A 23,624-nucleotide genomic window follows, 5' to 3' on the forward strand; every position below is an offset into this window, starting at 1 on the left:
GAATACTGTGTACAGTACTGGACACCGATGCTCAGGAAAGATGTAGCAGTGCTTGAGAGGGTCCAAAGAAGAGTAACTAAATTAAGAAATGGAATGTGAGGACTGGAATACCCAGAGAGATTATCAAAATTGGGATTATTTACTCTGGAAAAAGATGGTTAAGGGACAATCAAATAACTACGTATGAATACATCAGGAGACTATATAAGAATCTCTCCCATGATCTGTTTATTCTCAGGACTGCAACAGTAACAAGAGGGCATCCTCTATGTCTAGAGGAAAGAAGGTTTCATCACCAACATAGAAGGGGGTTCTTTACTGTAAGAGCAGTGAGACAGTGGAACTCTCTGCATGAGGACGTGGTGATGGCAAAATCCATAGAGGAGTTTAAGAGGGAGCTAGATGTCTTTCTATAGCACTATGATATTACAGGATATAGACATTAGGAGACCAGTGGTGTTGTTGATCTGAAATGTTGATCCATTGATTACTGTGATTGCCATTACGGAGTCAGGAAGGAATTTTTTTTCTCCAATTGAGCGAAATTGGCTCAGTGGTTTTTTTTTTGCCTTCTTATGGACCAAAAAAAGAGGGGTTGAACAGGCTGAACTAGATGGGCATTGTCTTCAACCACTGGCGTAACTATAGGGGATGCAGGGGATGCGGTTGCACCCGAGCCCAGGACCCTTAGGGGGCCCATAAGGTCTCTCTTCTCTATATAGGGAGCATATAGTGGGGGCGCTGTTACCGGTTTTGTATCTGGGCCCAGGAGCTTCAAGTTACGCTACTGTCTTCAACTATGTGGCAGCCAAAGATGGATACTGAATATGTGTAACAATCGCAAATTGGTTCCGACTAGAGATGAGCGAGCGTATTCGCTAAAGCAAACTACTCGAGCGAGTATTGCCTTATGTTAGTACCTGCCCGCTCGTCTCAAAAGATTCGGGTGCCGGCGGGGGAGAGCGGTGAGTTGCGGGAGTGAGCAGGGGGGAGCGGGGGGAGAGAGTCAGATAGAGATCTCCCCTCCGTTCCTCCCCGCTCTCCCCGGCACCCGAATCTTTTGAAATGAGCGGGCAGGTACTCGCATAAGGCAATACTTGCTCGAGTAGTTTGCCTTAGCAAGTACGCTCGCTCATCTCTAGTTCCGACGTGTTATAAAAGATTCAAAATATCACCATGTATCCATGTAAATCCTCAGTGGAAAACCAAAGTTACTGCCAGCAAAAATAGATGCTGACTGTGCATAACACTCACAGATGGATTCCAGCGCATTAAATAAGACTCAACGCGTTTCTATGATGCGGATAAATACTCTTTCATCAGGAGTCTAAAGCTGGTTAGAGAGGTTAGTACTTATAGCTGCAGGTCACTCTAAAGCTTAGTAAGTCAGTCTTCATGCCCTGACATCTGGGTGAATAGACTAGAGTTTGGTAGATGGTTCTGACTGCCCTGATAACCAGCAGCATAGAGAATCAAAGTCTTCTGTCTATTGGTAGCAGGTAAGTCTGATGGCTACTATTTGAACCAAGGAAAAATTAATTTCAAGCTTTAGGCCGAATGCTCATGGCAGGTCCGGATACCGCCTGCAGAATCCCACATGGAATCCAGCCCTGACCATGGCGGGTGACCATGCATACCTGCCATCTTCTTCGCTGGCATCCGTGTGCACCTGTCTTCGGCTTCTCTGTACTTCGGATGGTCCGCACGACAATGTCAATTTCAGACGGACGCTGATCGGATGGCTACAATTGACTTCAATGGAAGCTGTCCTTGCAGGAACCACAGTAAAATGGAGCATGTTGCAATTTTTCATCCGCGAGCAAAAACCACTATTAGTTTCCGCTCGTGTGCATAAAGAATAATTTTTCCATAACATGCTATGGAGGGTTATTGCTGCAGTATCCAGAGGCGGATGCTTGATCAGGATTCTAAAGCAAAAATCTACCCGTGTGCATGAGGCCTTGGAGGGTAATATTTGTGGCATCCTGTAATCTGGATACTGAGCCCTTATGGAAGGTGCAGTCAGACAAATGTAAACTATAGAGCCTCATTTATCAAAACTGTCTAGTGTTAAGACTATCCCTGTTGCCCATAGCAACCAATAGCAATACTGCTTTCATTTTTCAACAGCAGTTTCAGAAATGAAAGCTGCGCTGTGATTGGTTGCTATGGTAACAAGGGCAGTCTTACTGCTAGACGGATGTAAAGAAGTATAAGGAGATTTATGAAACTGAAAGAAAACTGTGTATGTTGCTCATAGCAACCAATCACAGCACAGCTTTCATCTTGTATTCTGATCTGGTAAAATGAAAGCTGCCCTGTGATTGGTTGCTATGGGCAACATAGACAGTTTTCTTTAGGACAGTTTCATAAATCTGCCCTATCTCCCTAAAATACAGTTCATGGGAAATTAAACTACATAAGGTTCAGTAACCGTCTCATGATGCTTCATGGTAATAGTCATTGTAATATGGTTATATTGTTATAATAGTATATACCAACAGACATGAAGATATAATAAAATAATACAAATAAAATATAGAAGTATAGCCCTAAATATATATAATGGGCAGGTAGATGGATGATGGATTTTAGTATGTTATTTAATACACATCACAGCATACAAATTGACAAATGACTAAAATGGGCCCTAAATCCCTCCATCTGTAAGCTAATGCTGCAGTGTAAATGTAGTTGTACTTTAAGTTCAACACTGAAGGGAAAAATGAAGATAAAACCAATATAATTTACATAAAAAACTAGGAAGAATAAAAAAGAAAAGCATTTTTTAATATAACCATTTATTAAGCTTGAATTTACAAATCCTTATGCTATAGCACATATACTTGAATCTCATTGGTCAGTTACTGATCACATGACCAGTGTCATCCAGGTGTATTGTGATGATGTACATATAAGGCAGCTGGCACATGCACAAAGTGACAGTTGGAGAGTACTTGCGACAGTATAGGAGAGTTGTCTATGGACAGAGAAAAAAGCGTTTTTATGGAGAAAGAGGAGGTTGTTGTGGGGAGGAAGAAAGTGGAGAAGAGAAAGCACATCTCAATCTCATCGGCTGATGAGATGTCTTCAAGCCAGAAGACCAAAAAGAGCAGAAAGCAGACCAGGAAGAGGAAGAGGAGTGATCCAATTCCAGGACCGAGGACGTCTGCCGCTCCAGCAGTGGATGAACAGGACGTCATTCCACATGCGAAAAGACCAAAGAACAGGAGAACCAACCAGAACTGTTCAGAGGATGGAAAAAAGCCATCAAGGGACAGCAAGTTCCAAAAGAGAAATTATGGACCTGATGACCAGAGAGTCGCAGGTAGATATATCTGGTCATTATATAACTGTACTGTATATGCATGTTTTATATCTCCACATGTAATCCAGTGATAAATGTTATTATTTTAAATGTACTTGTTTTTAGTAATGTCATATTTCACCATTTTCAGGGAATGCTCACATGTAGAGGAAATGTGGGGAATCTTCCATAATGCAAAATCCATGCTAAAATCAGCATTAAAATCCACACCATTTCTGTGGACTTTATTATGGATCCGCAGCAGACTTCACCCCTTCTATAGAAAGAATGATATTAGCTGCGGATCCGCACCACCATTAGTACGGATTTGGATGTCGTTTTTGATATGGATTTTGGTGCAGAAGCTCCTCTCCATTTGCGCTACATGTGAGCGCCCCCTTATGTCAGAGCGGGTGATGACAGATGGAATAGGCCCATTTGACCATTATAGTGTTAGTAGAGTTGTCTTCTCTCCCCAATTCATGATGAAATCCCCCTAACATCACACATCCTGCAGGGTGACGTCTGCTGAGGTGAAGCCAATGTGATCTGTTGTCCGCAGACGGTTAGGAGGGATTTGATTGTGAATTATGGACAACCCAAAGTTTACATGGATCTCTCCTACAGAAATGTCCTCTGCTGGGAGGGTTTGTTTATGAATGTATAACCCCAAACTGCTGACGTTGGTATTTAATGAAAGGCCAATTGTTGGCACTTCAAAAGCCATAGCATTGCTTTTCAGTCGCCCAAGCTATATGAAGGCCTGTTTTATGTGAGGCGACTTATATTTTTCCTTGGTACAGTTTTGGGGTCAATGTAATGTTCTGGGTTATCGCAGCACTACACTCTTATGGAAACTGTCTAAAAGAAAATTGTTGTTGCCCATAGCAACCAATCTTAAACTAATGAGGTGAATGAAAGCTGCACTGTGATTGGTTGCTAGGGGCAACAGAAAAATATTTTAAATTGTCAAAAAATGTGTATGCATGAACACTGTGTTGGTCACAGCATTTTAACGCTGTGGAGCCGCTGGTGACGTTGCTTATTGTCGCGTACTGTAGCTAAATTGTACTGCACATGACAACATATCATACGCACGTGTCATGCACTGTTTTTTTTTTCTGCTTAAGTTTCATGCGCCATTGTTTCACAACAGCCCGTAGACACCCATTTGCAATGTAATTATGCAGCCATAGAGAACAATGGGCTCTCTCATGCATAATATGCCACAAAATAGAACATGCTGCATTATTTTATGCACTCGCCTATCACACAATTGCAACACGCAAGTGAGAGCGGAACTGCATAAAACAATGTATTTGATTGTCTGCAAATTACCGTGTAACACATGTGCATACAGCGCACGTGTAATACATACAGGGGCAAGGAGTGGAGAGGGGCAGGAGCTCAGCACACTAACCTTCGCCGACTCTCTACGTATACGCCGCCCCGTGCATCACACGGTAGTGTATATTGGCCGGCTGTTTTCATGGCTCATGTGAATAGGCCCATCGTGCCATAAAAAAGTATTAGTAATGCCAGAATGGTAAACTTTTTTGTTTATTCTGAAACTGAATAAGTGGCATGTACTTCAAAATAGCACCCTGAAAACTATAAGTCATCCCACAAAAAATACGCCCTCCTGCACCTCCATCAATGGAAAAATCAAAAAGTCATGGTTACACAAAACAAAGTTTGTGTTTTTATTGTGCAAAAGTAGTAAAAGCAAAAACTATATCAATTTACAATTGCAGAATTGCAGTTTGTTTCCATTCCTCACCCCAAAAAGAAGTAATAGATATTTTTTCAACACATTGTATTTACCCTAAAACAGTTCTACTGACCCCTTAAAGTAACAGGACACAAGGTTACATCATGGCAGAGTGGTACTTAACGCGACAGGACGTAACCTTACGTCATGTGCATGCAGTGGGATCAGAAGTGAGCCTGTGCCATCGCACAGCAGGAGCCAGCTGTTACTGATAGCTGGCCTCCCGCTGCAACAGCTGTTAACCCCCTACATGCCGCAATCAGTGTAGATCGTGACATGTAAGGGTTCACATAGGGAGGGCGCTCCCTTTGTTGAGGAGTAATCGTGGAGGGCCAACGGGTTGCTATGGCAACAGGCTTGCCATTGCCTATGATCACTACTACATCGATAAGGCATTGCAGTACATAAGTCCTGAAATGCCTTATCATAGCTGCAATGGTTCAGTTCACCCTCGGGGCTGATTTAGACGGGCATATATCGATCGGATTTTCACGTCTGCCTATTATACACTGCCCCTCTCTGCAAAGGGAGTATGTGCGCTGGGCCAGGTGCTAGTGCACTTAGCCCCTGCCCCCTCCTCGCCTCTTGCCACTGTTTGCAATGGGAGGGGTGGGGCAGGGCTAGGTTTGACCCCCCACAAACACTGTCCTGCCCCTTGCACTGCAAACAGTGGTGAGGGGTGGAGAGAGGGTGGAGAGGGGGCGGGAGCTCAGTGCACTAGCTCCCAGCCCGGCCCACCTCCCTCCATTGCAGAGAGGGGCAGTGTATATCGGCCCGGGCGTGAAAACCCGACCGATATATGGCCGTCTAAATAAGCCCTCAGGAACATGAAGAGAGTAAGAAAACAAAAATAGTGTAAGAAAAAAAAGCCATGAAAAAATAACAAAATATCATTTGCAAAAAATTTTAGAAAAACACCACATATTTAGTATTATCATGTCCATAATGAGCTGTACTGTAATTTCAGGACACTATTCATCCTGCGCAGCAAAAAACATTAAAAAACTGGAGGTAAAATGCTTATTTTGTTCGCTTTACCTCCCAAAATACGCAATAAAAGTGACCAAAAAAGCCATATGTACCCCAAAATGGTACAAAGAAAAACCATGACTCATGACTCAAAAATCAACCCCTCACAGAGCTCCTTCCATGGAAAAAGTTATTGGACTAATGTAGTGATATAGAAATAATTATAATTTCAAAAAAAGGGGTTTCACTGTAGAAAAACAAAAAAAATTATAATATTTTTGGTATTCTTGTAATCGTACTAACCCGCAGTACTCATTGAGGGCTTATTCAGATAGGCAGACAGAAAAATAAAAAAGTTATGGCTTTTGACAAGAGGAGATGAAAATCCCCTAAAAATCGTTGCGTCCTTATATCGAAAATAGGCCGTGTCTTTAAGGGGTTAAAGAATACACCTCCTCCTGCAACAAGCAAGCCCTCACACAGCTACAATGACAAAAAATAAAAAAATAGTGCTTTGCTGTTTTGTTAAGGCCTCTTGCACACGGGCAGGTCGGATCCTGCAGTGGAATCCGGCCCTGGCAGCAGCGGTGGCCGCACATACCTGCTTTTCTTATTTTTCATCTGTACTGCATATGGTCCGCACGGTCCACTCCTGCTTTTCCCGGATCATTGCTTAGCCATGACGCAGAATCCACGACCTTTCTGCAATGTTAGTTGCAGAGGGGCCGTGGATCGGATGGCTTCCATTGACTTCTTGCGCAAGTGGAAACCCCAATTGCTTTCCGCTCGTGTGCATGAATAGTCACTTTTCCATAGGATGCAATGGACGGTATTTCTTACGGAACATGGAGGTGGACGCCCGCTCCGGATTCCACAATGCAAACTCCACCCGTGTGCGTGAGGCCTAAGGATTTGCATTGTTAGGCGATGACGCAGGAAAAACAGGAGGTTTTTTAAAAAAATCAGTACTGCGCATTTTTGACAGTAAGCCATGCGGACCATCGCCAGTACGGATGAAGGTAAAGAAAAGCAGGTGCGTGTGGAAGCTGCTGCTACAAGGGCTGAAGTTCGACCTGTCCGTGTGCATAAAGCCTAAGTTTCATAGCAGTGGCTCATACAATAAGTTGCAGGTTATGATGACAGAATTGAACTTTTGCCATAAGCAGGGAGGGGAGCAAGCTGAACTTTTGACCAGGGCCCATAAACCTTTAGTTCCAGCATGGGACAAGGTCAGACTCCCCGCTTCATGGTTGTATGGTATATTGCTATATGTGACATCCTCCCTGCTCTGCTGTAATTGGCCGCTGAATGTTTGACTGACAGACTCTGCAATAAATTGAGTAGTTTATAACGCACAGCTATATGCCACAAGCATATAAGGAAAATGGTGGAAAATTTTCAATTAATTCCAACTGCAATTCCATGGATATGGATTTGTTCAAAAAGTCTTCAGCCCGTGGTAATAAAATCCTAGAATCCCCCACAGCTGCCATATTGACGGCTCTCCAGTCTTCACCTCCCGATGCAGGGAGCCAGCGATGACGTCTCCAAGAAAAGGGCCACATAACCGATGTAGCCAATCACCTGCTTCCTTCAGCCGGTGAATAGCTGTGGCACTTATGTTACCCCGTTTTAGGAAGTGAAGTTCAGCAGGTACTAGAGGGCCGGTGAGATGCGGGGAAGAGTGGAAGGCCGCCTGCAGACAGCCGGGTCAGATCCGGCTACGTGAATTCTCTCAGCGAGACCCGAGCGCCTGCAGAGAGCACCGCGGACTCATCTGCTCCCACAGCTCCGGCTCTTTTATGTACCGGCTGCTGGGCAGCCGGCACATGCGCAGAGCAAAGTCGGCGGCCGGTGAGTGACGTTTCTGTGCGGGGCTCTGCGAGTCCAGCACAGAATAGGAGCATGCCACGGTTTGTTTGCTGCGTGTGATTTCGCGCAGACAAACCGCGGCCGTCTGCATAGGATTGCGTGCTGTAATGCAATCCCATGCAGGTATCCAGGGGCGGAAATTCTGCGGGGAATCCCGCCGCTGAATTTCCGCCTGTCTGCAGCAGCCGACGGGTGAGCATGAATCCTGTTATTTTATTGCCACAGGCTAAAGGCATTTTTGATTATGTCCCAGGATAACCCCTTATGGCCCCTAGCTGCCACGGCAAATCATTGGCTTCCCACAATTGCATTGTGGAAGGTCAATAGGGTGACAGGGGTCCTATGTCTGTTAACCAATTAGATGTTGCAGGTTGTATGCTATATAATACAGCTAGTTCCCACAAGTGACGGGCTGGGGGGGGGGGGGCACATCTCTTGTGCCCGCACCATTTGCAATATCTCCTCAGTGTGAATAGTGTCTAGTAAATGCTGGACTTATTGTAATACATTCCATTTATCTTCCCTCCTAGGATCCAGCGGAGTTCGTCCAACCGGCTCCGGCACAATCTCTGATTCCTTCAAAGAGAGATTAGTATTCCACCAGGAGCTTAACCGGGGAAGTTACGGCACAGTCATGAAGGCCGAAGATACTTTAACCCACCGAAAATTTGCGGTTAAGATTATCAGCAAGACGGCCCTACGAGCTAAAGGGAAGGAGAAGTACATCATCGTGGAGAAGCAAGTTCTACAGCTGGCATCCGGAAGCCCTTTCCTTGTGCATGCAGACTTTGCCATCCAGACCAAGGTATAACTGTGACTACCTTGTATTAGCGAATGTCATACACTACAGGCTTCACTGGCAGGGACATATAAGATAGTCATAGGGCCACATAACAAAGGTCAGAAATTGTCCCCTTCCAGCCAGAATAGCAATAGTTCTAATCCTACCTTGAGGAAAGTCATTTCCTGCCACATAATTCTCTGCATTAGGGGTTAAACACATGGGCAGGTATTAGTCCTGTTAGTCAGCTGTGACAGTCACGGCCGTGTAATGGAACAAAACGAAACCATTGATTTCTATGGCTTTATTCTCACTAGCAGGATTCTCGCCTGTTCATAGTACGGGGGAGAATAGATAGGACTTGCTGTATGTTTCCTGCTGTTTTTTGAAACTCCTGCACCATGGTGTGGAGTTCAAACAGCCCGAAGGAAAAAAAACAGCAACCTGTTAATGCGCAGTACGCTCCGTAGTGGTGAGCGTAGTTGCCCATATGGCTGTGTGAAGCCGCCTTAGTGTCACCTACATATATTTTCACCCCTTCTGCCATACACATGTAGTATATAAACTTTTTATGATATAGGCCATATGCCTCCACCAGAGTGACCATAAATTATAAATCCTTCAAGAGTACTGATTTTGGTGCTATAGTTCCAAATTTTGTGTTTTCTATAGTACCAAAAAATCCTGCATTGTTTTTCCAATCTTATCAACTGGCTTTTTTTAAGCCAAAACCTTGGAAGCTGAAAGCAGAAAAAGAGCTGTAGGAAAACCTTCCTTAGCGCACTGTATGGCATAGTGCCTATAGGGTTACAGTGCGACGTACATGACGTGTTAGCGCCCTTTCTGTGTAAGGGTTTATTTACATGAGCGTATATCAGTCGGGGTTTTCACGGCCCGCAGATATACGCTTCCATCTGAGCAGTCCCCTCCTTCCCTTTCCCTCATTGGCTCTCTGCCTCTTTTCTCCCCTCCGAGCGATTTGCAATGAAAATGGGCGGGGCGGAGCTAAGCTCCCGCCACTTATCCATAGCCAGCAATGGGAATGGGTGCGACAGGGTAGAGCTTAGCTCCGCTCACCCTGCCCCCTCCCATTGCAAACCACGGAGTGAAGGAGAAAAGCAGAGAGCCAGTGAGGAAAGGCGGGACTGCTTAGATGGGAGCGTATATCGGCTGGTTGATATACGCCCGTGTAAATAAGCCCTAACAAGGGTTTGTACTGCTGCTCTTTTCTACGTGTTGGAGGGTATGAATTACACTGATGTATACCTAATGTGCTTTAGTAAAGAAACTAATGGGATTCATGTGGCCAATCAGCGGCCATAGCCAAGCGCCATATAGAAGTGACTGCCTCCAGAACAAGGCCGCCCTCACATGGGCTATATCTGCTGTGGGCTTTCCGAAAACCACTGTGGTTAAATCCGCACCAAAATGATGCTGATGTGATTACGGTTTGTGTAGCAGATCTGCTGTGGATTTAACCCTTTTATTTCAAGTGCTGAAATCTGCGGTCTAAATGGTCAAATTGGCTGCATAAGGCGACAAAATGGCGCTCATCTGTTTAAGCCCACTTGGTGCGGACCTTGTCACGGTTTTTGGTGCAGATCTGTCAGGCTTCAAAGGCTTCTGCACACGGGTGATTTTGCATGCAAAAATTCAGTCACTGCGTATTGCGCACATGTATTTTGCGAGTACAAAGATGTCAAACTGAAGCCGCCCTTAAAATCACATCAGTTCACTTGCGTGCAGCAGACAAACACACTCCAATTTAAATTGTGTTCAATATGTGTTCTTTCTCCAACAGAATAGCACCTCTTATTAACCCCTTCCCGCCCAATGACCTAAGGGTACGTCATGGCAGCGGGGTACTTCCCGCAAAATGATGTACCCGTACGTCATAGGGATAGCGCAAATTCATAGCAGATCTCGCGCTATCCCGCAGCAGGAGCCGTCTGTCAGTAGTAGCCGACGTCCCGCTGCAACGGCGGGGGGCATTGGAGCCCCCCCACTGTTTACCCCTTCCCTGCTGCGATCTGAGTAGATCGCGGCATGGGAAGGGTTCACAGAGGGAGCGTGCTCCCTCTGTGACTCCAGCCGACTCTCGCGATAATATCAGGAGAGCCCGGCTGGTTGCTATGGCAGCAGGACACCAGATACCGGCGTCCTGTATTGCCGTAGCCTATGATCGCTATAGTAAGCGATAAGGCATGGCAGGAGAGAAGTCCTGCCATGCCTTATCATAGCGATCTGCAGTCCTGCAATAAAAGTCCCTCAGAGGGACACAAATAAGAGAACAAGAGAAAAATAAAGTACAAAAAATAAAAATGTAAAAAAAACTGTTAAAAACCCCCTTTTTTAATGCTTTTTCTCATATTAGCATTTTGCCTCCCTAAAAACGCAATAAAAGTGATTAAAAAAAACGTGTGTACCCCTAAATGGTACCAATAAAAACTACAGCTCGTCCCGCAAAAAATAAGCCCTCAGAGCTCCATCCATGGAAAAAAAAAAAATTACAGAACTTTGAATGCAGTGCTTTTAGAAAAAATAAAAATTTCCAAAAAAGGGGTTTTTATTGTGGAAAAGTGGAAAAAACAAAAAAAAATATTATAATATTGGTATCGATGTAACCGTACCGTCCCACAGAAAAAAATGTATTGTGTCATTTATGCTGCAAAATTAACGCTTAAAAAAAACTCTATGGCAGAATTGATGCGTTTTTTCTCCCTACGATCATAATAAAAGTTTTACAATATAGTCTATGTACCCAAAAATGGTACCAGTAAAAACTACAGTTCGCCATGCAAAAAACAAGCTCAACGCCAAAATAGGCCATGTCCTTGAGGGGTTAAGCATCTCCTAGCGTATTGCACACACATTTGCGCACGCCCCATAGACTTCTATGGGAGCCTCTGTGCATACACAAGTAAAACATTTTGCAGCTTTTTTTGCGCACATAAAATACGGAAATGTGTACAAACCGATTGAAGTCAATGGGTGCTATTGTCTGCAGAATGTGCATGGAGATTTTGCACTTGCAAACATCCCAGTGACGTCGCCCTTCGCCCTTGATATAGTTCTTGCACTCTGGCTACTTGCTGTCAGTGTCTGCCCCTTTAGTACATTATATACTTTATATATTTGCAATGTGTATATGGATGATTATATTTAAGCGTATCTACAGTATGGCTTTAGGCGCACATGTCATTTAATCATACTGCAACTCATTTATTATGTACATTCATATATTAGATTAACGCCTTATGGACGCGGCCTTCTTTTTAAGTTTTCGTTTTTTCCTCCCCCCTTTTAAAAAATCCTAACTCTTTTATTTAACCATTGACATAGGTGTCTGGGGGCTTGTTTTTTGCGGAACAAGTTTTAGTTTTCAAAGTAGTGGAAGACATTTAAAAACTTCTAAGTGGAGTGAAATGAAAAAAAGAACAAAATTCCGCCATCTTTCAGTTCGTCTTGTTTCTACAGCGTACACTGCAACAAGAATGACATAACTTTATTCTATGGGTCAGTACAATTACTACGATAACAAATATATATATAAAGTTGGGCAATGGCTCATTTTTTGCAGGACTCCTGTAGTTTTTATTGGTGCCATTTTGGAGTGCTACAACTTTTTTTATTACATTTTTTCTTGGAAAGGAGGTGACCAAAAAAAGCGCAATTCTGGCGTTTATTTTTTTTTTATGACGATGTTCCCGTTGTGGGGAAAATAATGCATTACTTTCATAGATCTGACTTTTATGGATGCAGCAATACCAAATATGTTTTTTTGTTTTATTATTTGGATTATTTTACTATAAATATAGCAAAGGGTTTCTTTTTTAACTTTTATTACTTTTTTTAAATAAATAATTAATAAACCTTTTTTACATTCATTTTTGCAGTTTTTTCTTCCCCAGAGGGAACATGAACTCGCAATGCTTTGATCTTACCATAGCGTTACATTATACCATGACCTGACAGGCAATCTATCAAGCCACGTAACAGGCATTGCTTGATAGGCAATCTGCAATGGAAACCTGGGGTTAAGGTCTCCCAAATAAGCATAGTTTGGTAATCATAGGGGGAAAACTCAGTCCAATAAACAGAATCCCTATTCAAAAAGGTTTTCTGACCTTTCAAAAACTTGTCCCAGAGTAGGAAATTACATTAAAAACAAAGTCATTTTTCAGCCTTCCACTGCGCCTCCAGTCTGGTGCTGCCAACCCGCCTCCCCCTTGTTCTGAGCCCCAGAGAAACAAGAAGCAATGACGTCACATCCATCACTCACATGACCACTGAGGCCAGCGACTGGCTATAGTGGCCATGTGAGCGATGAATGGTAATCAGAGCAGAGAGGAATGGGTCAGCGGTGCCAGACCAGAGGGGCAGTAGAAGGGTGAACAATGGCTAGTTTATGCCATGCACAGCTCTGGGGGAGTCTTTTTTACAGGCTTTAATGTGTAACACAGTTATTATTTGCACAGTGTACCACGGGTCATCATTAGCACTAAAACACAGCACTTAGTATTTCCATATCACTGTATGGTGGGCCCTCAGAATCAGTTATACCAGTGGGCCTTAGGTACCAAAGTCCGACACTGATGGCCAACCTTCAATCATTCTAGTAACTGGCAGGGAGTACAACAGTGAGATAACTAATGATTGGAGAGTAATAACATCATCTAAGTTTGTTGGCATTTGCTTAAGTAGCTAGTTTTAAATAACTGTACTTGTCTAGACTGTGTAATGAATGTATGTAGAAATATATTAGGGGTCAATACATAGATCTCTCTCATCATCTGTTTATACCCTGGACTGTGACTGTAACAAGGGAACATCCTCTATGTCTAGAGGAAAGAAGGTTTCTACACCAACATAGAAGGGGTTCTTTACTGTAAGAGCAGTGAGACTATGTAACTCTCTGCCTGAGGACGTGGTGATGGTGAATTCACTAAAGGAATTCAAGAGGGGCCTGGACACGTTTTTTGAGTGTAATTATATTACATGTTTAAGTCTATGTTATAGTCATTGATAACTTCAGAATGGTTGATGATCCCGGAATATAAACTGATTGCCAGACTTGGAGTAGGAAAATCCTTTTTTTTCTAAAAAGAGAAAAATTGGCTTATACCCCATTGTTTTGTATTTTTTGCCTTCCTCTGCATCAGCATTGGGGCTAATAGGCTAAGCTGGATGGACACAAGTCTTTTTTCAGCCTACAGTTACTATGTTACTATGAAAATGTGCGCAGGGTGATTTGGTAATGTGACATATCGGTCCTATATTGCAGAAGAATGTTCTATTTGGATTGGAGTTCGTGAGCTGCGGCGACCTCTTCGACCTTCTACTGAGGAAGGGGAGACTTGACCTCACCAGTTCCAGGTGAAACTAGAGTACATTGTACATATATGAGATGTGTAACACTAAAGAATAACATTTCCATGAGCTGCCTGTCTTATTTTTGGGATATAATACTCTTTTTTTCCTTTTGAAGATTCTATGGCGCCGAACTTGTTTGTGGGATCCAGTTCTTGCACCGTAAAGGAGTCATCCACAGGTAATGGCTTTCTAACTACTCACTTCTTAAAGGGGCCTCTCATGAATATAACCCTTATCCAAATACCCTGTTAAGGCATATGGTTGTCTGTCTGGGAAGGACGCAACCTGCCCTGCATTAAATGGTCATGCTCTAAAGCCAGATTTTCCCTGAAGAGTCCAAAACATCAGGCTAGACTTGTCTTCTCATGGTGATAACAGCTGATTACCAGCAGTTAGAGAAGATGGGCCTATGCTTGTGATTAGCTGCCATTCAAAAGGGATTCACTTCATGAGACAACCTCCTAATTCCAATGTGAATTTATCACATATTATTATAAGCTGAACACTAACTTTATATCCACATTTTTTATCTCACAGAGACCTCAAGCTGGAGAACATCTTGCTAACTGATACTGGCCATGTTAAGATCACGGATTTCGGACTTTCGCTTGTCAACATGCATGGAGGCCGAACATCCATTGGTGTGGCTGGTACAGTAGGTTATATCGCTCCGGAGGTAAGAAGAGAACTTTACTACGTTTTTTTAAAATTGTACTAATAATCTGATATGGAGAGCGATATATCAGTATGGTCAATACAAGATGTCGCTCTACTAATACTAGTTCTCTTCTTTATTGCAGATGCAGGCCAATAAAGAGTACAACGCTGCTATTGACTGGTATGCGTTTGGTGTCATCCTAAATGAAATGCTGACCGGCGAGTGTGATTATGATCCTACACTCCTACGTGGGATTTCGTACAGTGCTAGAAGCATCATTGAAAAGGTCAGTATGTTCCTGTTATAAGGGTTTAATACTAGGGGTTACACAACATTAATAGTAGCTGACACTGTATAATAGATGTACTGATGACGGTTTTAAACATACACATTTTATCCCAATCACCAACCTCCTAAAATGAGAGCAATAGATGCCCATTCATGGAGAACAGCATTCAGGGAGTAGTAATTGCTTTTGTCCGTACTGCGCCCAGATCCCAGGTTGCAGTTACTAAATTCTAGATACATTTCTCATTTTTAGCTCCTCCAGAAGGATCCTGCCCGGCGCCTAGGACTACATGGGAACATCAAAGGACATCGCTTCTTCCGGTACATCGATTGGCACTCCTTGGAAAGACTGAAAGTGACTCCACCATACATCCCTGAAGTAAGTGACACTCATCCCACCTTCCAAGAAACCAAGCTGGATGACATTGAAGAAGCAGAGGCCAGTGTATCTCTACCACCAGATACACAGACCAGGTACCCCGGGTTTTCGTTTGTCAACTGGAAAACCCTCAGCAAGACACCTGCTGAATAAGATCATGGGAGGAAGCCGAGAACCGCAGCCTCTACAAGACCATCTGGAGAAGACCAGAAGATCCGATGGCCAGCAGTCACCCTGGACCCCTGTATGGAGAAGCCAGCAGATCCACCCAGCTGCCGGTGGTAAGTAAGCACTATACCATCTGCTCTACACGTCATAGGCATGTGGAACACTTTTCCATCTTACTTTTCCCCATGCTCAGGATAGCAATAGCTTCTAGTGCTGTCTTGGGCAGAGGGGAAATACCCAGGTGTGTGATGGCCGGCTATGAAGGGGTGAAGAGGAGGCCGGATTTTTTTTTTTAGCCTAACACCTAAACACATGCCTATGACTATTGTACATTTACCAGTAATAACATTTCCTCATCCTTATGATAGTTCTATCATGGGTGATAAGGAAAAAGGTGTGAGATGGCCGGCTATTAAGGGGTAAGGAGGAGGCCGGACTTTTTTTTCCACAGATACCTGCTCCACAATATCTTACTGGGGTTGAAGATTCCTGGAGAAAACCCAAGGAGAAGCCAGCAGATCCACCCAGCAGCTGGCGGTAAGTATGGCTTATAACATCTGCGCTACACATCATAGGCATGTATAAGATATTTTTTACTTGCTGGTAAATGACTTTCTCCATGCTTACAATAGCAATAGCTTCTAGTGCTGTCTTGGGCAGAGGGGAAATACCCAGGTGTGTGATGGCCGGCTATGAAGGGGTGAAGAGGAGGCCGGATTTTTTTTTTTAGCCTAACACCTAAACACATGCCTATGACTATTGTACATTTACCGGTAATAACATTTCCTCATCCTTATGATAGTTCTATCATGGGTGATAAGGAAAAAGGTGTGAGATGGCCGGCTATTAAGGGGTAAGGAGGAGGCCGGATTTTTTTTTTCCCACAGATACCAGTTCCACAATGTCATCAGAGCAAGCTGTGCGCCCTCTAGAGGACCATCCAGAGAAGACCAGAAGATCTGATGGCCAGCATTTACCACAGACACCTGTATGGAAGAAGACCCCATTACTCTAAAGGCACCTCACTGGGGTTAAAGATTGCTTGAGAAAACCTAAGGAGAAGCCAGCAGATCCAACCAGCAGCTGGCGGTAGATATGGTTTATAACATCTGCGCTACAAGTCATAGGCATGTATAACCTATTTTTTTTCACTTACTGGTAAATGACATTCCCCATGCTCAGGATAGCAATAGCTTCTAGTGCTGTCTTGGGCAGAGGGGAAATACACAGGTGTGTGATGGCCGGCTACGAAGGGGTGAAGAGGAGGCCGGATTTTTTTTTTAGCCTAGCACCTAAACACATGCCTATGACTATTGTACATTTACCGGTAATAACATTTCCTCATCCTTATGATAGTTCTATCATGGGTGATAAGGAAAAAGGTGTGAGATGACCGGCTATTAAGGGGTAAGAAGGATGCTGCTGCAGGCCCCAATGAGAACAATGGGCAATCTGATGCGAGGGTTTTTCCAAAGATAGGACCGTTACGATTTGTTTTTCTGCATCGCACCGCAGAAAACAAAAAAATCGCTCATTTGTATGACCCCATTCTAAAGAATGGGGTTCATATTCATGCGAGATATGTGTGTCTCACAACGCACAAATCTTGCACGAGTTGCTCAGACTTGTGAAAACGGCCTTACAGCAGAAAAAAATCTTCAATATTAGTTAGGCATTCTAAAATGCTGTGGATTTTCACCATAAAATTCATTCATTGCAATACAATGAGTAAATCCCGCTTTGAAAATCTGCACCAAAATTCACATCAAAGTCCACTTGGGGATTTTGGTGTGGATTTTCTCCTTGATGTACTTTTAGCATGCACCCTTAATTGTGGCCCTTGTCCACCAGCTAGTCATACTAATGGGTGGAGGATGTCAGATATTAAGAGATGTAGGAAGCCAATTGTTTTCTGTTTAATTAACCACACTGTTATTTCTTCTACATAGATGACAGGAACACCTTGACGAGGTGCGACACATCAGGACGGCCAAAGAAGAGTCCATGCAGTAGTAGGGTCAACAGATACAATCCATAGAGGAGTTCCACATGAGGAGCATCTGGCTGAACCATTTACTGACCGCTGGTGTGACTGAGTATATGGAGGAATTCTGATGGACGGAACGTTGTGGATTTATCTATAATTACACTGAAGATGTGGTTTATATGGAATGTTATTATATGTGGCCAGGTTTATGGAATGTATTATACCATAATGTACATCTAGTCTAGGGTTACATGGCACCTGTGACTGCATCACAGTTTGCATGGCCAATGTTGTTGGGTAACCCTAAACTTATTGTTTTGTATCATTAATAATAAATGATTATTAATAAATATTAGTGTTGTGTATTATTTCATGCATTAGGTGATAGATTTACTGTTATTTTCCTGGGGTCAAACCTTAATAGCCTATTTGTAGCGTATTGTAGGTCATCAACGTTTGTCTTTAGTGCTGCATCACCTTCAAAGCTTCTCCTTGCACAGCGGCGCTTCCTGCACAGGGAGGGCTAGAGGCGCCGCTGTTCACGGAACAACTGGGAAGAGGATGCAGCACTAAAGCAGTGCTAAGCAGCATTGCAGTGCCTGTAATTTCAGGACCTGTGGGCCCCTTGTAAGACCCGTTAGGGCTAAAACAGACGAACGCGATTTCATCATGTTTTGCAAGTGTGAAAATCATGGCTGCAAAACATGACCATTGATTTTAATGGTTTCGTCGTGACTTGCAGGATTTTCACACATTAATACTATGCGCGAGTAAACAGAGGACTTGCCCTATCTTTCGCGCACGTAGAAAAACTAAAAAGGGCAGAACCTATCTTCATGCGTTTGTTTGTTTTTTTTTAACTGTGTTCAATAGCGCAACATTTGAATGGTAAAAAAAAAAGGAATTTTGACTGGTTTATGCGCTAATAAGCTTCGTAGTGGTAAGCGTATTTGCACATCAGCCTGTCTGAAGCCGCTCTAAGTGTCAGAACATGATGGTATATCCTAGCAATACACTGTCATTTTTAACAATATGGCTCAAACAAAAGCCACTCTCCACTTCAGTGCCATCAGTTAATACCTAAGGGTCTAAACACATGGGCGCATGCGCTGATATGCTTGATGCGGAGGAGCGTATTAGCAGATGATTTGTTTATTGGAGTATCCATGCTTTGTGCAATTGAGCACAAGTTCGGGGAAAAAAAGAGCGGGATGATACGTCCTGCCTTATCTTTCTTGCACGCAGGAACTAATAAAGGAAAGACACAACAATAGGCTCCAGGAGCACTGCAAATGGAGTGACCACCGAGTGCGGCTACAAAGTGGCCCTAATGCAGTCACACTATAGGCAAAGTAAACAATTTTTGCTTCACAGAGGTGCTTTCTAGATGTCAGATATTGCAACAAGTCAATCGTATACTGATCATGGCAAAAGACATCCAAAATATACTGACAATACTTGGTGTGCTGAGCGGACGTGCCATTCTCCCAGCGCTCACCAAAAACCATTTGGGTCCCTATAGGGGGTACAGGTCGTGTCCCACAACTGCAGGTGGACTTCAAATTTCCATTTCTATTCTTTTCTATTTGCTGTTGAATGTTCCACTGACACTATGAATGTCTGCCGTGCCATTTATAGTGACTGCTCAGAGTGGTGCAAAAGATTATTGTGCGTGGGGAAACGCAAAGTTACAAATGCAAATTCGGGGGCGTAGTAGATGTTAAAAAAAAAAACCTACTGAATATAGGGCAAGACATTTTTGCTGTGCTTCGTTTTTGCAATTAAAAAGCCGGTACACACGCTTGTGCCTAACACTCTTCCCGTGGCTTAGATTGCCTAATTAGGGCGAGCGGTCTTGTTTTCCCAGCTTAAGATGCAGCTAAACTCCCTAAAACTGCTGTTGTTTCAGTAGATCAGTCAAAAGATAGGGCAAGACAGCAGTAACTTCTGCTCACCTAGTTGAGCCATCTCACCATGACACAAATTACTGTGCGGCCCCCCATGCATTCTGCGTTAAGTAAACAACCCACCTCCAGACTTTGGCCAACTCTTTGTCATGAAAATAATTTAAAATTAGATTTTAGAAGGTTTGCAAATAAATAAATATAATTTGCAAAAAAAAAGATTGGTCATCCAAAAAAAAAAAAATAGAATTTTTTCGTTAATACACCCCAAAATTTGCTACCCAATTTCTGCCAAGTACGGAGATGCCACATATGTAGACATAAATTGCTGTATGGGCACATGCGAGAAGGTGTGCCATTTGGCCTTTGGAGTATACATTTTGATGGTATACGACTGGAAAAAAAATCCTACGTGCATGCTTTTAGCTGCCCTACGGATGCTAATGCATGCTTATGGGCAGCTAGAGGTGCAGATCTTTTCTTTCTTCTTGTTATAGATTCCTGGCCACGGACAACTTGTTTGCTGCCATGCACTTTGAATTTTTGCTTGCACATTGTATGATTTCCCCCAACGTGACCAGGATGTACAACATCATCTGGGAGCATTTAAAGGGAACCCAATTTCAGACTCCCAGCGAGCAGCAATGGCTTGCCTTGGCTGACGATTTTCAGCAAGCTGCACAATTTCCTAACTGCATTGGGGCCCTGCATCCGTGTTAAGAAGCCGTTGTGCTCAGGGTCCTGATATGTTAATTACAAACATTACTGTTCGGTAGTCCTGTTGGCGGTCGGCGACCATGACTACCAACTTGTAATGGTGGATATTGGGGCCTGTGGAAGCTCTGCTGATGCTCTCATCTTCAGGTATTCCAGAATGGGCCAGCTTCTTCTAGCCAACCAGCTGGCCCTGCCAGAGCCACTGTTGCTTCCTGGTTCTTCAGGTCCAATAGCCCCATTCGTAATTGTCACGGATGAGGACCTTGGCCTGTCAACCCAAATTCTGCGACCATTTCACCAGAAAGGGTTGGACAACAGAAGGAGAGTCTTTAAATATTGACCCACGTGTGCTCGGCATTTCGTTAAATGTGCCTTTGGAATTCTCTACAGTAAATGGCGAGTTTTCCTGGGCACCATCCAGATGGAGCCTGAAAATGTGTGCTCTGTGGTTAAAGCCCTGTGGTTCTGAATAATTTTTGCCGGAGCAACGACGCGGGTTGGACGTTTGATGATGGTCAACTACCAACAACTTCAACAGTTGGCGGTGGTGATCAGAATCAAGTGGTGAGGCCTGCATCTTCTGGACTTTGGATTAGAGACCAGTTTGTGGCCTAATTCCTGACTCCCCAGGGAGCAGTTCCGTGGAAGCTGGCCTCTGTCTGGTTGAGCCTGAGGGTAAGGACTTTCTAAACTATGAAATTGTTTTTTTACCGGCCAATATTTTATTTAGCTAGATTTTTTTTTTTTAGTTAGGGACTCGCAAGACAATGAGAACCCTTGATGTGGGTTGCGAGCTCAAGTAATATGGTCAAAATTTGCTCAAGTGACTAATGTCTTTTAGCTGACTTTGGCCATATTATGAACCAATACCTCATTTTTCCGTTGGGATAGAATTAAAAAATTTATAATCCTTAAAAAATAAAAACACTTTTCTGGAAAACCTGCTTTTTGTCATTTATTTTTTAACTTTAAATAATTTGGGTCTTTTCAGAAGTAAAATAGCGATTATCTATCCAGAGAATAGAGCAACAAGAATTGAGCGCACAGGTTCTCTTGGTCGTGACTCCAACCCATCATTTGTGCTGGCGCATGCTTCCGCTCTGATCTGTGGCTGTAACTTCATGCGCCTGCTGATTGGTCGTGGGCCATAACGACGGACTACGAGCAACTAATGATTACCTATCCCAATGGAACGGCATCAATAGTCTTTTAGGGGAGAACCACTAAATCCTGAAAAACAGACTGCTGGAAATATTACATTATTTATAAAACATTACATTAACTGTCTAGAAAAAAAGGAATTGCAACAGCATTCAGAATCTGTTTATTGCAAACTGGCACTTTTTCAAAACTTGATCAAAAACATTTATTATCTATAAGTTTTGGTACTGGGGACCACCCGTACTTCTGGCACTGCCTTGTGAAGTTGGAGGCACTTCGTGGGTCCAATCTGGAGCTGAGCTACTGCTCCATTCAAAATGTGGTGGGACCAGCCTGTCCCCTGGCTTGCTGGCCATCATAGCCATAGGAACATTGTGAGGGAGGAGTGGATGGTGGTGGATCTGGATGCGTAGCAGCCACCTGGCATTGAGTAAGCCGAATCTTGCATTGGTCCATGTCTATAAGCACTTCGTAGGGCACAGTAGGCGATGGAGCTCTCCATTTCTTCCTCCACTGAAGCCTCTGAAATTGGTGTTGTTGGCGATGCCACACTGCCTTTCAAAGACTGACCTTCTACTGCAGGGCTCTGCACCCTCTCTGGCAAACTATCACTTGTCCCGTGAAGAAGATATGAAAAATTAGTAGTTGACCTCTGGCAACTGGTTTTAACACGTGTCAGCGCCAATGTTTACTTACAGTCGCATCACCACAGTACGGAGAAGGTATGCCATTCGATGGAAATGAATATCCTCTCTTTTTTGTTGGCCACCCGCGCCACATTTAGGGACTGCCAGATAATCCTTGCGCCATTGGTCATTGGCGCTCCTCCATCTCTCCTTCATTTTATCCACTGCAACAGAAAATATAGGGGAAGAGGGTAAAAATAATTATTTTAAAGCTATTAAACTAAATAATGCAGTGTCAAAATTATGCATGCATGCAGAGGTATGACCATGGGTACTACATGCATTGACACAACCATAGATGTATGCATCATTGCAGTAATGCATGCAGCATGCACTGTCAGAAGTATGCATGAGCACACCACTGCATGTGTGGTTGCGCCGGTGAATGTTGCATGCATGGTTGAGACTGTGCATCCAGCATGCATTCTTGCAATCATGCATGCTGCATTGAAACAGTTTCAATCGAGCATGTATCCTTGCAAACATGCATGCAGCATGCACAATAATATAGAGCACTCTGCTCCTAATATGGAAGAGAAAGCCGCGGAGCTGCTGCTGAGTTCACTGACCACCAACAGCAATAGGCTGCCCCGCCAATACTCAGCGCACCAGATGAGTGGCATGTTGCGCACACTATCTGCCATGGTTGCGACAAAAAGTGATACTGTCACAATTATCCAGTCTTCTGCATTGATTACTAATAAAATGGGCTCTGATTGTTATCTAAGTCTCAATTATAGACAATAACAATTTAAATAAACTAATTAAACTAACAGTTGTACCATTCATGTATTTTATTTTACAGTGCAGGAAGATTCCGCTTGTGTAGGTTCTCCTTTAGTAACAATCACCTCCACCAAAGTGTTCTTATAGCTTCAAGGAGGAATTTTGGACCATTCCTCCCTGTAAATGTACTTCAGTTCATCAATATTTCTGGGATGCCTTGGATGCACAGCCCTCTTCAGATCACGCCACAACATCTCAACAGAGTTAAGGTCAGGACTCTGATGTGACCGTAATAAAACACAAATCTTTTTCAACTGCTCTTAATTTATCTGTATGCTTTAGGTCAGAGGTCCCCAACCACCGGTCCGCGGACCGGGGCGGGGTCGTTAGGTGGTTATGGCAGGTCCGCGGCACCGCCGGAACTTTTCTTCTAAACACAAGGCCGCGGGCCGAATCCGGCCCGCTGCCTCGTGGTATGTGGTCTGCGGCGTGCCGACGCCGCTCACCACTGAAGCGATTACCAGCGGGGGCGCCACAGCTCCCCAGTGGTAATCGTGCTGATCCCGGCGGACAATGAGGACTGTGTGCAGCCAGGATCCTCCTCCCCGAGTCCCCTGCTCATTAGTTTTGCAGGAGAGGACTCGGGGAGGAAGCGTGCTGGGCTACACACTGACGTCAGGGCAAGGAGAGAAAGAGCGACGCTGACGGCAGGGAGGAGGTAAGTATATGGGTTGGGGGGGCTGTTTATTTCTGGGGGAGCTTGTTATTACTGGGGGGGACTGCCTATTACTGAGGGGTGGGGGCTGCCTGTTACTGGGGGGGCTGCTTACTAATGGGGGGGCTGCTTACTGGGGGGAGGGGCTGCTTACTGGGGGGA

The 23,624-nt window shown here is 43.8% G+C and overlaps 1 protein-coding gene across 3 annotated transcripts; it reads left to right on the plus strand.

Annotated features, from left to right (window-relative positions):
* Positions 1-6,996: 6,996 nt before the first annotated feature.
* Positions 6,997-16,168, plus strand: LOC136611424 (protein kinase C delta type-like). 3 transcript variants are annotated; one of them, XM_066591058.1, is made up of 7 exons: positions 6,997-7,080; positions 8,450-8,724; positions 13,985-14,076; positions 14,189-14,251; positions 14,611-15,017; positions 15,273-15,398; positions 15,481-16,168. In XM_066591058.1, the coding sequence occupies exons 2-5, from the start codon at positions 8,554-8,556 to the stop codon at positions 14,789-14,791; spliced, it is 507 nt and encodes a 168-aa protein (XP_066447155.1). In that variant the 5' UTR covers positions 6,997-7,080; positions 8,450-8,553; the 3' UTR covers positions 14,792-15,017; positions 15,273-15,398; positions 15,481-16,168. The 3 variants fall into 3 exon arrangements, with proteins under 3 accessions (XP_066447155.1, XP_066447139.1, XP_066447148.1); XM_066591042.1 differs by having other exon boundaries at positions 15,273-16,168; XM_066591051.1 differs by lacking the exon at positions 6,997-7,080 and having other exon boundaries at positions 8,377-8,724; positions 15,273-16,168.
* The last annotated feature ends 7,456 nt before the right edge of the window (positions 16,169-23,624 follow it).

Source organism: Eleutherodactylus coqui, chromosome 1, assembly GCF_035609145.1.
Source record: "Eleutherodactylus coqui strain aEleCoq1 chromosome 1, aEleCoq1.hap1, whole genome shotgun sequence".
NCBI classification, from domain to species: domain Eukaryota; kingdom Metazoa; phylum Chordata; class Amphibia; order Anura; family Eleutherodactylidae; genus Eleutherodactylus; species Eleutherodactylus coqui.

Coding starts and splice junctions, on each gene's coding strand:
- LOC136611424 (XM_066591042.1), top strand. CDS start 8,554: ATGAAGGCCGAAGATACTTTAACCCACCGAAAATTTGCGGTTAAGATT. Junction 14,077..14,188: donor CTTGACCTCACCAGTTCCAG/GTGAAACTAGAG, acceptor TTCCTTTTGAAG/ATTCTATGGCGCCGAACTTG. Junction 14,252..14,610: donor CGTAAAGGAGTCATCCACAG/GTAATGGCTTTC, acceptor TTTATCTCACAG/AGACCTCAAGCTGGAGAACA.